The 16,824-nt window shown below is 43.8% G+C and overlaps 1 protein-coding gene across 1 annotated transcript in view; it reads right to left on the bottom strand.

The window, feature by feature from the left end:
* Positions 1-16,824, bottom strand: part of CELF2 (CUGBP Elav-like family member 2) — a 320,350-nt gene that overhangs the window by 107,289 nt on the left and 196,237 nt on the right. The window contains 1 exon segment of the mRNA XM_077758524.1: positions 5,024-5,106. Within this exon segment, the coding sequence (XP_077614650.1) occupies positions 5,024-5,106 (83 nt within the window).

Here is a 16,824-nt window from a genome sequence, read left to right on the forward strand (position 1 = left end):
ACAGTTCCTGGAAAACAATAAAAATTCAGTGAATACTGGGGTGCCTGGGGGGGGGGGCGCTCAGTCGGTTAAACGTCTGAGTTCAGCTCAGGTCATGATTTCACAGTTCGTGAGTTTGAGCCTCGCATCGGGCTCTGAGAGTGTGCTTCAGATTCTGTGTTACACTCTCCTCTTGCCCTCCTCGTTCATACTCTGTCTCTCTCAGAAATACATAAAAACATGTAAAGTTAAAAAAAACAACAACAGTAACTACTTGTTGAATGAGTGTATGAATGTTTTGTGTGTTCTACTTGATAACATGCTTTTTAAGACTTCAACCTGCTTATGTAGACATTTTGGTGGTTTCTTCCTGTTGTAAATAAATGATATCCGAGAAAAAAGTTTATCTACCCTGGTCTAGTTAGGCTGGGATTCAAATAAGATGGTTTGGGGCAGGCGGATTTCCATGATACGGTGAGATGGGGTTTGAGGGATTTTATGACAGAAATAATAATGATGATGGTAATGATAAAATAATCATCATGGCTCTGAGAACAAAGGCATTAAATACATATTAATAATTAGAAGAGGTGGTTCAAAGAAAATGAGTACCTCAGAACGCATTACAATGGGCAAATTGAATTTGGTCCCAGTGAGAGCCAAGCTGTTCTGCTGGAAGAATATTAAACCCCAGCACTCTGCTCTTAAAGGACACAGGGGGACAATCCTATAGAGGACAGAGTGGAAGGCCACCTGGCGGGAAACAGAGTGCTTGGCTGTGTAGGTAAATGATCCCTTCCAGGGAAGCCAAGAAGGGGCTCATTCACTTCATGTGGGTGAACACACTTGTCCCAAGAGGCAGTTTTATTTACAGCTTCTTCCTACTGGATCAGCCTCATTTGTTTTTATATCTCCAATCTACGTGGAGCCCTCGTTCACACTGCAAATGTTCTTATAAAACACCTTTCGGTAAGCCACCACTGAAATGGAACGCTCTAAACAAATGTTCTCTTAGGGCACTAACTCCTTAATATAAACTGCATTTAATAAAACCGGTAGTGATTCTAAAAAGAAAGGAAGGAGGAAGACATAGGCAGAGAAAATGTCTGGAAGACATTTGCAATTAATATTTTACAAGACATTTAGATTCTGATTCCTCCTTGCTGTTAAAATTTAAGAGCTTTTCCAAAACTATATTCCTGTCTGTTATTACATCCTTAATTAAATTAATTTATACAGTGAACGCTCTAATGATACTGTTGTAGCTTTTCAATCAGAAAGCCTTATGGCGAGAGACAGTATGTTTTAAGACCTTGAAAAAAGAATGACATAAGGCACAATGCTGTCACTGGCATGGGGATATTTGGTCCTGGACATCTGATTATTGAAGAGATCGTGGCCGTTTTTCTGTGCTTCGATTAAGGTCTTTATTTTATTTTTTAATTAAGCCAAATTAGGTCAGTGAATACAAAATGAATCTCTCAAGTTGCCTCTGCAAGGATTTTTCTCTCTGGGAAATAGAACAGAAGACGATGACATTTCTGTGACTAATTCTTCCAGTCAGGTTGTGCCATCCTAAACAAGAGAAGCTATCTGTTAGCCCGATCTGCCAAACTTGTCAAAGCAGAGGCAACCAGAATCTGTCCAGGAACACCAAGGGCTCAGCTGTGGAAAGAGTCAGGCTAACAGTTTTGCAGCAAACCCACAGGCTCACCGAGGAGCCCTGCCTGTGCGGACATACGGAAGGTATTCTCTTCAGGAGATGGGAGTCTTACTCACTGGGCATCTCAAGGGCGGGTGGATGGCAGCATGTACGAACTGCTAGAGCTCAGTGCCTGTAGCTTAGCGCACACAGTAGGGACTCAATAATCGTTAGTGTCTTGTTAATCTAATGAGATGTCAGAAACAAGTAAGGCAGCGTGCCTCAGAGGTGATCTGCGGCTTGTGCATCACGCCTCCATTTCTAGAGGAGAGCGTGGTCAAACCAGGGAAATGCCATCCAGGGGCTCTGTCTCTGATCCTCCTTGTGTTGAGCTGTTGGATTGCTCCCTATTTCCAATACTGTATTTTTAGGATTCATGATGAGCATTTCAGAGGAAGAAAGACCCAGTGTCTTCCTTAGCCACCTCATCACCTGCCCACTATGGAAAGGGTCTTTATGACCTGACCTGGCATGAAGGAAGGATGCCTTCCAATAAAAATCTAAGAGCAAACACATTCAGCTGAGTAACAGATGGTCCCATCAGCACTTCGTCCTCTGCAATACAGAGTTCTTTGTTTCTCTCCAGACCCAAAAATGGTCCCTAAACATCAATCAAGTTTGGTTGCGCGATAAAAGTTCCCTATGATACCTAACAACAACTGCAGAAGAAAATTAAACTGGGGGGGAGGAAAAACCCAGTGCTATTTGATCTTGTTTTCAATGGAAAGTTTTGGACACTTTAGAAAAAAAGGCAGCAAGTGCCTTTTTAATGGATTTTATCCACAGGAAAAATGATTACAACCAGAAAAGCTTTAAAGTGTCAGCTGGTGATGCATTTTTCTTTATCCCTTTTATTTTTATTCAGAAAGAAATTGAAGGCATATGGCAAAGTGCATCATTAATTTCTTATTAATTTCATAATATGAAGGCAACCAGTTAAAATAGTAGTGCTACAACTTTAAATTACCGAACTCACTTGGTATTTAATGAGAGATTTAGCACAGCAGGGTTTCTGTTAAATTAAGTTGTGCCTTCACATCACAGTGGGAAAACAGGTGTATATTGGTTTAGAATTATGGAAATGTTGACTAATTCCAAGGCTTGTAATCAAACAGCAAGGCACCCTGTAATATTTTTTCCCCCAAAATAAGCATTAATCTTTCATGTCTGGTCTCACTGGCTCCTGTCCACCGAAAGCTTACAGCTGAAAAGAAACCACCTTCATGTTTTTCCTACAGCAGTTCAGGGTGATGTTTATCAGATAAAGATATACATAAATGCAAGATGTGGAATCCTGTTCCCATTTACCTAATTTCAAGTGTCAAATGTAGCAAGAGTGTGTGTACTCTGAAGGCTATTAGCCTACAAATCACACCTGATTTCTCAAAGTTTCCATTTAACTGCCCAAAGTAATTGGGCAAATGAAACTGAACTGTATAACAGGAAAACAAAAACGATCCCCAAACCATCTTTTCCAACTCCAGAATTCTTGCACTTAATAACGTGTCTCCCAAATCACCATTCCTGACTTCTGCATGTAGAATTTTTAAGAAGGGAAAACCAGATAGGTGCAAAAAAATGTTTGTTTTTAATATGGAAGATGCTACTTGTTTGCTAAGAAAGGGTTACAGTAAGAGTTGCCCAACAGAAGCAGACTTGTCATTCCCTTGTATGTTTTTCAATATGGCACACTCATCATATGGACCCTGGGTTTCTTGAGAGTGTCTTCACCTACAAGGCTGACATATGAGTAGCTACGCAAAGTCTAGTGGAGTGGATGAATTCAAATGACCCAAGCTTTGCATTAATTTAAAATAGAATGTGAGGGGCGTCTGGGTGGCTCAGTCAGTTAAGCGTCTGACTTTGGCTCAGGTCACGATCCCACGGTTCGTGGGTTCGAGCCCCGCGTTGGGCTCTGTGCTGACAGCTCAGAGCCTGGAGGCTGCTTCAGATTCTGTGTCTCCCCCTTTCTCTTCCCCTCCCCTGCTCAAGCCATTTCTCTCTCGCTATCAAAAATAAACAGCCATTACAAAAATTGAAAAAAAAAATACTTTAAAAAAGTCATTGAGCAAAGCACTTAGACGTACTAAAAGCTACCTTACTAAATAAAACCACCTTAAAAGTTTGAGGAAGAAGTAGTGAAATGGGGAGAGAGAATTCTGGTATCATATGCTTGCTCTTTTGAATCTTCTGCTTTTTGATTTGCTCTATGGGAAAGGAAGAAGCCATAGTACTGTGATTGAAGACCACCGTTCATAATTTATTATTTTTGGGTGACTAATGTTTTGACAACTTTTTCTGGAGTATCTTGCCACAGCAAATACCATGAAATTTTCAATGGATCTAAGGTGAGTCAAGGAAATGCTCTCTTTTCTGGGGCTCATGGGGTATAAAAGGCCTGTGTTTGAGTTTGTTAGTGTGTCCACACACACAAGTGTTCGTGTATGTCTACAGAGACAGTGAAATGACAGCTAGAATTATGCCTGGGAAACATCAGGGACACTGGGTTATCTGTCTTCTACTTTGATCAGACCAGATTTCAGTCAAATCATTATTGTTCTGCTCACCACACATTCTTCATTACAAGCAATGCACAGTGTTATGACATTGAATGAACTCATCACTGATATTTGGGTCAGTGGGGAAAATATCCAAACAGCTCAGGGAACTTTATAACAGCATGCAATAGATGAGTCTACCACAAAACCCCAGAAATCATGTATTGTGATGAAGGAGCTATATACAGCATCAGTTTGTTTCTTGTCAATTGTACTAATTGTCAAATATTACCAGGAAGGAAATGGCAAAAAATCTTAAGCTTTGTATTTTCTGTTCTCTATCAACATGAAGCCACCAATTAGGCATTAAAACACTGACTTTGTTAACCACCATTGACTGTTGAGAAACCATTAGGAGGTTTAATATTAGGCCGTACAGGGTACATTTTGTCCTTTCAAAGGAAAAATCTAAGACTAAATTTCAAAAGGGGCTCCTGGTGAGTAAAAGCTTTTCCTTTTCCATCTGCTTCTCTCATGTGTATTGGTTTTTTTTTTTCCCCCTTTTAAAATCTTAGCCCACCCAACACTCTTTGGCGGCCCCTGCTGCCCAGTGGGGTCACTCTGATTTTCTAACCAGGGGAGCTCTTTCCATCAGCATTAATGTCAATGCTCCTTTCTGGGCCGACCAGCTGCCTGGGCTGCGGCAGGGAATCCAAGGGTCAGCACACACTCCTCAAAAGACCAAAGTCATTTTTGCCACTAAGAGCCCATAACTAGAACCTTCAGTTGAAAGGACCATTTTCAAGCAATAAAGTGATTTTGGTACAAAAGTAAACCGACTCACCCCAGGTAAAGTTTTAATATTGTGCAGTGCATTCTGGGCCTCAAGTGCGGCTTTTCTTGTATAAAATGTTACGAAACAACAACCTACAGAGAGAAATGAAAAGATTTTAGAAATTTCTGTGAATGCTTCGCTTAGATATAATGGAGACGACGGCGAACAAATAAACTACTTAAAAGGATGCACAATTTAAAAATAATAAAGTGCATGAGATGAGTAATAACATCTCAAGCATTTACCAGTGCCTTTCACCCAGGCCGTATTTATTAGCTTTACCCACGTTGGAAATCAATTCATAACTCTGTGCACCAACTACCTGGAACACAGCTCTTCAGGAATGAGGGGCGGAAGTGGTGGATGACATGTTAATGGAGCCTGTGTAGAGTGCCTTCAGAGAGGTGTTTCATCACGGTAACAAATGCAGAAACTTACAAGAACTATAATTTCCTTAAGGGATATTCTAGAAATCACACTTTTGAAAGAAACACTCTCTAAACTCAATAGTTTAGACCACGGGATTATAAGGTTCTTAAAAGCTAAAATTGTGCTTTATTCTTTATTTCCACCATAGTATTGTAATGCAACATTCTGTATGAGAGATACTCAGTTTTTGCTGGCCAAAATGAAAGGCTATTTTAACCAGTTTGGAAATTGTTACAGGACGGGTGGACAAACGGATGTTTGGGCACACTCTCCCATGTAATATTAGCTATAGCTATAGCTATAGCACATCAATGGGCAATTTTCTGATTCCTTCTTTCCAAGAGCTGATGGGAGTCCAGGCTGAATGCCTCCTCTCCCCCCAAGGAGACTCCAGCAAAAGCCCTCCTCCCAACCAGTGTCTTCCCCCAGAGAAAATGGTGTGGAAGCCTTATCACTTCTGCCTTCTGAAGGATGACCGATCTGTTCTTTAACCTGTAGCTAAAGATACTGGTTAACATAGTTGTTTAAATCAGATAACGATCTGTTCATTAGCATACAGTTTCTTAGCACAATCAGGCTCAGGAAAACGGAGTGAACAAACTCTTTAAAAATTTAAAGAGAAAAGATGCGGCCTCTGAGCTATCTTTGTAAGTTGGGTGGAGGAAGAAAGTGGGGAGACGGACTCATGAGGACTGTAAATGTTTCAGCCTGACTGGACTGAAGGGTCCTGGAGCATGGGGCCATAGAGTTGGGGTGTGCTCAGAGAGGTCCTCGTACACCAAGCAGAGCAAGGAGTGTGAAAGAAATGCACAGCACCGAGGCATTGACCTTGCTTCTATTTTGGGGAATGGAGTGAGTAAGGCAAAGAACAGCAAAAAATGGCACAGTTAACAACAGGGGCTTGGCATCATAAGCCAGCAAAAGTTCAGAATCATAAACTGGCATTCTGGTCTTCCAAAATAAAACCTCATTCACAGTGGGCAGAAGACATGAATAGACATTTTCCAGAGAAGACGTACAGATGGCTCCCAGATGCAAGAAAAGATGCTGAACATCACTCCTCATCAGGGAAATACAAATCAAAACCTCAATGAGATAGCACCTCATCCCTGTCACAAGGGCTAAAATTAATAACACAAGAAACAATAGGTGTCAGTGAGGCTGCGGAGAAAGGGACTCCCTCTTGCACTGCTACTGGAAATGCAGTGCAGCCACTGGTGCAGCCACTCTGGAAAACAGTAAGGAGGCTCCTCAAAAAGTTAAACATAGAACGAACCTATGACCTGGCAATTGCACTACTAAGTACTTGCCCCAAGAATACAAAAATATAGATTTGAAGGGGTACATGCACCCTGATATTTACAACAGCATCATCAAGAGTCAAGCTATACAGAAAGAGCCTAAATGGTAAATCGACTGATGAATGGATAAAGAAGATGTGGCATACAACGGAAAATTACTCAGCCATCAAAAAGAATGACATCTCGCCATTTGCAATGATGTGGATGGAGCTAGAGTGTATTATGCTAAGCAAAATAAATCAGTCAGAGAAAGACAAACACCATATGATTTCATTCATGTGGAATTTAAGAAGCAAAACAGATGGACGTATGGGAGGAGGATAAAAGAGAGACAGAAACAAACTGTAAGAGACTCGTAACTATTGACTCTTTAAGAGAACAAACAAAGAGGGTTGATGGTGGGAGGTGGGTGTGGGATGGGCATTAAGGAGGGCGCTTGTGAGAGCACTGAGAGTTATATCTAAGTGATAAATCTCTGAATTCTACTCCTGAAACCAATGTTGTTATGTTAGCTAGAATATAACTATATATTAGCTAGAACTTAAATAAAAATTTGAAAAGAAAAACTCACTCAAAAATGTAGGGGAAAATACAGTGCAATTCCATTCCTTCAGCCTTCCTAAACACATCTATGATGCTTCCTCCTCGTTTGGAAAAGAAATTTGGAAGCTTGTTGTATATTTGATTTTTTGAGTCTACTAAGATTAAATATACAAAACCTCACCTTCTAGAGAAAGGAGAAAACAATCACAGCTTCCTGGCACTCATGCCACATGCATCCAAGGATTAAAAGTCCTGAAATGTAGGAGTTCACTGGCATGATGGAAGAAAGTGAAAATTATGCAGTTTCTTGAAAGAATTACAGATGGACAGACTAACCATTTTAAATTTTAGATGTGCTTTTCACTTCAGCTATTTTGACTTCTTTGACCAGAGTTCATGTGGCCTGATGACAGATTTTTTCCTTTTTCTACAGAACTTTTCAAATTAATGAGCGGCTTTAGCTTCAGAGGCATGAAGTGAGCCCAAGATGAACTACAGGACGTGCTTCAGACCCAGAAGTAACTTTTTTTTTTTTTTTTGGAATTTTAAAAAATGTTTATTTTTCAGAGAGACAGACAGAGTGAGTGATTGTGAGTCAGGGAGGCGCAGAGGGAGACACAGAATCTGAAGCAGGCTTCAGGCTCCGAGGTGTCAGCACAGAGGCTGACATGGGGATTGTACCCACCAACTGTGAGATCATGACCTGAGCTAAAGTCAAATGCTTAACCGACTGAGCCATCCAGGCACCCTGGATCCAGGAGTAACTTTTAACAGGGAAGTCAAGTCCCACCTTCCAGCAACCCACTGTAACCACTCTAAGAAGATAAAAAAATACCAACTATGCCTCACTGGGCTTGCTAGAGTAAGAGAAGCACCGAGAAACATGACCTCTCCTTCCGGAAGCTCCTACCAGAATCTCGGTCACTCCCCTCCCTCTCCTGGGCTTACGGCACTGGCTGTGGGAGAAGGGGGTAGTGGGGAAGCCCCTGACTTCAGCCATGGTCACGAGAGCTTCAGAGCAGAGGCCGAGTCTGATCCTCTCAAGCAGACAGGTTTCAGGAGTGGGATACTTAGGAAAAAGAAGACTGAGGGGTGGAGTGGAAGGTGAAAGGGTGGCCAGGAAAGGAGGCAACTCAGAAGCAGAGGAACACGAGCCAGTGTGGCCAGGCTCAGAGCTGAGCACGGAGCTCAGACTGGCCTATGTGGACAGTGGGAGGGCAGGGGCACTGAACACAGCCAACCGAAGACAATGATGAGACGAGAGCAGCGAGAAGCACAGATGATACAAGTGAGAGAATCCCGTGTGTGGGGCCAACGGGAAGAGCTCAGACCAACGCGTGATGGTCTTGGGACCAGAAAGCACTCCTGCCTGCCTTCAACACTGCAACGGAATCCCTACCCCTTCTCACTGCCTGCCATCCACGAGGAAGGTGCAGTTCATTTCCTAGGTAAGGATTAAAATGCTGCCCTTGGGGATGGAACTATCTAATTGTTCTCAGCTATGTACATGTATGTATGAATTTGGTTAAAGAACTTTCCTCTTGAACAACGTTCTTAGCGAACAAAAGGTGTGTGTGTGTGTGTGTGTGTGTGTGTGTGTGTGTGTGTGTGTAGAAAGAGCAAATCTGAAGCTGGTGTCAGAGCAGTGTGGCATCGGGAGGCAGAGGGGAAAGGAGCCTCATGTCCAAAAGAGGAGATGGGAAGACACCCCAGATCTCAAATGCTTTCCAGTTTCATCCCGGGTCTACTCTGCCTGTATAACTTCTACAGTGAAACCAGTGTTACCTCAACAGACTGTCTTCCAATTGTGCACAGCTCTCACCTCCTTGGCTCCATACCCGTGTAGACTAGGGTGTTTAAAGATTACGCCAAGAGGAGCTGTGGTTCTAGCTGTAACGCACAGAAGAGTCTCCTGGCTCACACGGGCGATCTGCTTCCTGACCCCAACCCAACAGCGCCGGCCCTCAGACTCCACTAACAGACTTGGCGCCTTGGGAAAAGGTGTCCCATCTCCAGATGGGCCCCTCACCACGGCCGAAGCCAGATGGGCACAGCCCCTCACCATGGACCAAGGCTTGGCTGAGTGGGGTCTGAGATGAATTTCTGCCTCTACCCGTGGTATCAGCCAGGCACCTGCAGGCAGTGAACAATCTGCACAAACGGGGGAATTCTGGGGAAGACAATTAGGACTGGGAAGATCACCCCAAGATTCTACTTTTGGTTTCACACATTTGGGTTCCTGACTGACTTAGACAGATATATCTTACTTCCTCTGTACCTTAGTTTAATTTCATTACTTCTCAACCAGCGAATAAAAACCAGGTTTGCCTAAAATCCTTCTCAAAACAACGTGGCTAATTAAAGTGTTTCATTTACAACACATTGTTTTAAAAGTCAAAAGTATTCTTTATGTGCACTTCATTCAGCATGCATACTCATTCACTTAATAAAAACAGTGTTTGATTCAAGGTATCTTAAAATTTACAGTATATAAAACTACAAGTTTAACAGCAACATGTGGTTTTCTCCCCCAGAGACATCAGTCTGTATTAATCCACAGTAGAAACATGCTTCAAAGACTCTTATTTCTGGGAGTACCCTCCTGACCAAAGATCATCATCCATCATGTGACATGCCCACTTAAAATCTTAGATGCACTGACCTGCAGAGATGATTTCAACCAAGGGAGGGAGAAATATTATTTGCCCTGACGTGGTCATTACCATGGCAAAAGGTCAGGGAGCTACTACAGGCCCCAGAAAATCCATGAAGGCTCAACCAAGTTGGGATTTTCTTGCTTGCCTACCCTAACTGGCTGTACAGATGTTAAGGGAACCATCTGTCTCTTAGACTTCCCCACGCCAGCTGTAGCTCAGGTCTGAAATTTCCTGGATTCATTTTCAGGTCAGCTGCGACACCAGATGGCTCAGCAATCCAGTTTGGGGGATGGACCTCCACATTTTAGCACATTTCTTTTTAAAACACCTTTGTAAGGTGGGTGGTTTGACACTGACGACATCCACAGGTGCTCTTCAATGGTCCGTGGCTGTAGCAGGTGCTAGGGCGGATGACCTTCGGGCGTCAGCATCACTCTGGAATATCCCTCTCTCCCCACCGCCGGTGGCCATACTGAAGAAGGTTCCATGTCAGAGATGGGAAGTGACCTGGCAGGTGGCTCTGGGGGATGAGCAGGGACTAATGAACCAGGTGGTTCAGCCGGGTCTCTGCCTTGCGATTTCTGCTCAATGTGGTTGAGTTGTGCTGCTTCTCATGTTTCTTCCTTGTCTATTTCACAGTCTCACATGCACATGGACTGTACAACTCTTGCCACCTTTATCCACCCACTCCCAAATTATAATCCATCTTCCATGGGTCTATTTATCAACACCTCCCCATTACTCCTCACTAGGGCTTTTTAAATTCATGGGGGGCAATAGGTTCAGTGGTAAAACTTGGGAAGCAGTTCGAGAGTCAAATACCAGCATGTCAGGCCCACACAGGGCCCAACACGTCCACCAGTGAGGACTCCTCTACTGGTCACGAAGATGGGCTAAGGGTGACACGGTAAAGCTTTCTGGCCATTACCATCTCCCTAGGAATTCACTCTGCTGCTGAACACTGGAACATCCAGGAGAGCTCCCACAAAGGCCACATAAGATCAACTTTGATGGGAGAGAAGGTCTAGAAAACTCTTGGGGGTGCAGAGTGCCATCTCTGAAGGCTGACCAGTGCAAGCCTCACAGTGCGACTCTCTGGGTTATCAGTGAGTGAGCCCTAAGTGGACACTGGGCTGTGAGGGAGTGAGTCAGGGGAACTAGGGGCCTTTGGCTGTCCAGATTCCCACAAGTTGACAAGCTTAGCCATCTGGTTGCATGTATTTGACGTGTGAAGCGATGTGCAATCAGCATTATAACTGTGTGATATGATTAGGCTATCTTGTCTCAGAAGGTGTGAGAGGCAATTCCCACAGAGGCTAATTGCTATATACTCCAAACAGGGTAGTTGGTGTCTGACTATATCTCTTCACAAATAGTTTCTGCTGTCATGAAGAGTTCCCTCAGGTATATTGCCAGCTTAACTGCAGAATAATTTCAGACACTGTTAGGAGGTTTTTGTTGTTTCCAAAGATAAAGCCCCAAGCAAGACAGGCCAACACAGACGCGCACGCATGCGCGCGCGCGCACACACACACACACACACACAAACACACACACGCAGTGTATTTAAAATCATAAAGACACTCAACTTTACTGAAAGACTTTAATTTTAAATGATCAAGTAGATTTATCCTCAAAGAAACCATCTGGATTATCACAAATCTTTTCAAACCACAGCTGTTTCTCAGGAGAATCTTTACTTGGAAACTCTTGGTAATAATACAGGGAAAAAATAAATGTATTGCTTATGTAGACATAACCAGTTTATATCATGGCTTGCCCTGAGTCAAACAGCACTGTATTTATATTCTTCAGTGTGGAGGGCAGTGTAGACACAGCCCTGGAGAAGGATAGCAAAAAACAGATTTAAAATTTAAAAAAATTTTTTTTTATTTTTGAGAGAGAGCATGAAGTGGGAAAGGGGCAGAGAGAGGAGGCACAGAATCTGAAGCAGGCTCCAGGCTCTGAGCTGTCAGCACAGAGCCTGACATGGGACTTGAACTCACAAACTGTGAGATCACGACCTAGCTGAAGTTGGTTGCTTAACCGACTGAGCCACCCAGGTGCCCCAAAAACCAGATTTTAAAACTAGTTCCGCCCTTAGAAAAATTGACAACATACTCACGAAAGAAATTTCCTCTCAGGCTTCTAAACCTTACCACAGGGAGGGGGAATGACTAAGGGCTAATGCTATAATTTCTTACTTGACACATCCCCAAAGGCAAGGGAATCAAGAGCAAAAATGAACTATTGGGACCTCATCAAGATAAAAAGCTTCTGCACAGCAAAGGAAACAATCCATAAAACTAATAGGCAACCGACAGAATAGAAAAGATAGTGGTAAATGACATATCAGATAAAGGGCTAGTATCCAAAATCGATAAGGAATTCACCAAACTCCACCCCTGAAAAACAAACAACCCAGNTGAGGGCAGATGGGGTGCGGAGGAGGAGAAGGGGGAGATGGGCATGGAGGAGGGCACTTATGGGGATGAGCACTGGGTGTTATATGGAAACCAACTTGACAATAAACTATTAAAAAAAAAAAAGGGCTAATGCTGCAGAGATGCCACTTTACAAAGGCAGCGCTGTCTTTTACTCTAAAGCATGGACGATAAGGCAGTTTTTACTAGAGAATCTGGGCCTAACGATGGGAGAGGTCGGTGACTTAAATGGTCTTCAATTATTAAAATAGCCACTTGTCAGCCCTAGGGGGTAAGTCCCAGACCCCATGCCCACAATTTATACTCACAGGAAGGCCACAGAAAGCCAGCCCTCTGGAAGCCCCTCATGACACTCCTGAAGCCGCCAGCCTGGACTGAGGTAAATGCTCCTTGAAAGGCTCGCTCATAAATGGGAAAAAGGGCCTTTCTGGAATGTTCTAGCCCTAACTGTTGATTCTTTTTTTGATGCTACTCTTTAGTAACATCTTAATATGGAAAATTGTGAACATTTTCTGAAATACATAATTCTTTCATATTAAGTTATTATTACTGAAAAGCAGCATCAGGATGGAAGAAAGAAGCCAAAAAAAAAAAAAAGATATTTCCCACAACTCCGGCTAAGCTGATAAAATAAAAGTATTTTATGTTTGGAGCTTATGGTGTTGTGTGTTGAACACCTATCTCCCCACGTAAACTCCAACCATGGGGTAAAGAGAGGGGGTGTCCACATCTCCACGGCCATTCAACATATCAAACCTATGAAATTTACCTGATTTTTTTTTTAAATGTTTGTTTATTTTTGAGACAGAGAGAGACTGAGCTGGAGGTAGGGAGGGGCAGAGAGAGAGGGAGACACAGAATCGGAAGCAGGCTCCAGACTCTGAGCTGTCAGCGCAGAGCCTGATGCGGGGCTCAAACCCAAGAACCGTGAGATCATGACCTAAGCTGAAGTTGGACGCTTACCTGACTGAGCCACCCAGACGCCCCTGAAATTTACCTTACTTTCTAAATCTAGGCAAATGAACACTTCAAGACAGCCATAAAATGATCCCCTGATGACTGAACACTGCACTTGCTTATTTCTTTTAAAAACAAAGTTAACAGTCCTGGCAGACAAATTTAGCTCAAGATCTATTTGAATTCAGGACGTCGACAGAACCATCATGTTGTGAATTGAGAATTCCTTTAAAGGCTGCCTTTGAATTCTGAGGGGCCCACAGATCAAGGGACCGAAGGCCCGGGAAGGCTAAATTAGTGAACCCGCTATGTTTTTTCTCTCATTCTGTGAATGGAGCTCTCTTTTGTATGCACATTTGTAAGCAAAACAGGTGCCTGCTTTACACAAGTCCACCCAATTGGGATCTTGGCTTCTGGTCAAGTCAGTAGCACACAATCCAGTTAAAGTCAAAAGAGGACATACTCCCCATGCTTGATTCCCCCTGTAATCTATTTTCTTCTGCAATCTTAGCTCTATAGAGAGAATTTAATACTTTTTTTTTTTTTTCAGAGTCCAAAGGTTGTTGATCTAAGTGGTACATTTTGTGCTCAAGCGAATCTTCCACACGCTAGAGGTTTCGACTCTCAATCACTGACCTCGCCCTTGCCAAGACCCCCGACTTTCAGTTTCTACATAGCAGTTAAAGGTTCAAAAAACCCCATCAAAAATCCCCTGAATTAAAATTTTAAAACACAGCAATGACCTTTAAAAAAAAAAAAAAGAGAGAAGCAGTTTTCCTGTGGTTAGAAGGTTGACCCTTAGCATCTTGAGGAAAGAGACAAAGACAGAATGCAATTCTTCTAACGTAAGCAGACACTTCAGGAGGTGAACTGGTACCCTGGAGAGGCAGGCTTATAGCCCCTTCCTCAGCCTGAAGCCCACCAAGAACCAAGTCCCCTACCAAATACAACATTGTTAACTCATGGCCTCCAAAGTCCTAGCTGTTTGGTCCCTCTCTGTCCTCAAAATCTGGCTTGCTTCAGGGGAGCCCACGATGGGATGAAACGATTAATGCTCTAATTTCACCAGCTGCTTTGAACACCCAGTCCCCTTGCTGAGCAAGATTTCACGCTCCTGTGTGCAACTTCCTTACGGTAGCTCTTCTGAACTTGGGTGTTGAACCAGGAAGGCTGCGATGACAGAATGAGAGACACGGAGGAAAGGAATAAGAAAAGGAGCAAATTTGGGGCGCCTGGTTGGCTCCGTCAGTTAAGCATCTGACTTTGGCTCACGTCATGATCTCACAGTTCATGAGTTTGAGCCCTGCGTCGGGCTCTGTGCTGGCAGTGTGAAGCCTGGAGCCCTGTTTTGGATTCAGTGTCTTCCTTGCTCTCTGACCCTCCTACTCTCCCACTCTCTGGCTCTCAAAAATGGATAAATGTTAAAGAAAAAAATAAATTAAAAAAAAGCAGTCATCAAAGCAAACATTAGTTAGCTGTGGAAAAGACCTGCAAGATGATATAAGACTTTGGTTTTGCACTCTGCTCCTTTTTTGCTTTAAACTCAAAACTAAGGGGAAAAAAATGAGAGGGACTTAAAAGGGGCATAGCTTTCTCTGGGCTTCTGTATCCTTTCCTCATGGAATTTTACAACTAGTTACTGCTAGTAACTCGACTCTGTCACCCTCAGAGTAGTTAACAGACCACTCCCAAGTAGCTCAGAGCAAAGGCGTAACCTTCTCAGTCATTAGGGACTGACGGCACTCTTCAGTGTCAATGCTAGCTATGAGTATGCCATGAACCACCTGAATGGTTCTGCCCTCCTCTGAAAGATACCCAGAACTGCTGGCGCCTGCTCTCATGGCACCAAAAATGTCTTTTCATAACCCTTTGTATGAAACTTCAGACTATCTCCTGAGACAAACTTCACTCCCCTCTACTTAAGAGGGGGACTTTCCTAGCTACCCAACACAATGCCACATCCTGTAGGAATCAACTTTGAATGAAACTGTATCCAATTAGCTTCATTTTACAGAGACTGACAGAATCGGTACCCTGATGTAGAAGGATTACCATCTGGCATTACCCAGGGGGACCATTCTGCTTTCAGGGGGGACCCCACCACTTGGGATTACCAGGCGCAATCCCGAGGGAATCCCTTGGGAACCGCTGTGACAGAACAGAAGCTGTGCTTCTCACTGCTGGGTGCCTGGGGCAGGGGCCTCTGTGTTCCCCCGCGAACCGTGACTCATGCCCCCAGCAGGATGGTTGCTCTACGGTGGACCTGAGCCAACAGCCCCACCAAGGAGAGAACACGCGTCTCACCCACTCCGCGTGGGCCGCCCCGCTTTCCTCAGACTCTGCACCTGACCTGCCTTGGCCACGTTCTGTTAAATGACCACAAGATCGAGGCTACCACCAGCCTCCTGCTGCCCTGGGGTCTTCACCTGCAGGAGCCTTCTCCTGATACTCCCAGAGCCCTGGGAAGACAGGCACGCTATCTAAATCTCCTGCCAAAGAAATGGCAGGTTTTTTGTTTTTGTTTTTTACCTAGATTAAATCTACTGCATTTTCAAGCCTTCTGGGAACACAGCTGAGGAATGTGCACAGATATGTGCTCACTGCAACAGTTCCTCACCATTATTATATAAATCCCAATGAGCACCCCAGAGACAGAAAAGGCGGCGTCAAGGGCAAAGTTTCTGGAATCTGCTCTCTCCCCTGTCCTCGGGCCTCTGAAAATACCCACTAGTGCTAGACCACTTCAAATATCTAATAGCTGCAAAGGTGTCTGAAGAATTTTTATGTCACCTTTTCCTCCAGACAGGCCCATCACTGTGTTTAGCTGCTCCTCGACCGCTCCCACTCTGCTATGACTTGGTGCACGTGCTTATCAACGAGACATGGCGGAAAGCATGAGGTAAGCAAGCTGCCTCCTATGTCGGAGAACGTCATTAGATCTTGGGGATGCAAGGTCAGAGGCAAACTGTGGATCTGGTTACGTTTTCATTTTGAAAAGACACATTCTGGAGTTGGAAGGGGGACTGTACTTTTTCGCTACAAGTAAGAAAAAAAGAAATTTAGGTCAAACCTGACAAGCCAGCCGGAAGGCCATATGGAGTAGTCTCCCTAAAACCTGTGTGAGCGGCCGGGCTGGCCTCCTCAGGGTCTTGGTGGTGAGGTAGCCATGGGTCCCTGTGAGGATGGCACGAACTGGGCTTCTCCCAAGGCCCAGTGAACAGAGAGAACTTCACGTGGAGGAAGGCATCCCAGGGTTAAATGTGGTAGAAGGTAGTTCTAGCTTGAATCCAATTAAAAAGGATTTAGGTTCTAAAGCACTGAGGGACCTCATTAAATGGAAGTTTCTAATATAAGTTTATTTCGCAGTGTGCATTCTCTGGAGGACAGGATGGCATTATAATTAGGAGCCCCATGGCAATGAGAGTAAGTTAAAATCATGTCTGTTTTCCTAGGATTCTCGACTCAGCCAGCACAGTGGG

The sequence above is a fragment of the Crocuta crocuta genome, unplaced genomic scaffold, assembly GCF_008692635.1.
Source record: "Crocuta crocuta isolate KB4526 unplaced genomic scaffold, BGI_CrCroc_1.0 scaffold32, whole genome shotgun sequence".
In the NCBI taxonomy this organism is placed as follows: domain Eukaryota; kingdom Metazoa; phylum Chordata; class Mammalia; order Carnivora; family Hyaenidae; genus Crocuta; species Crocuta crocuta.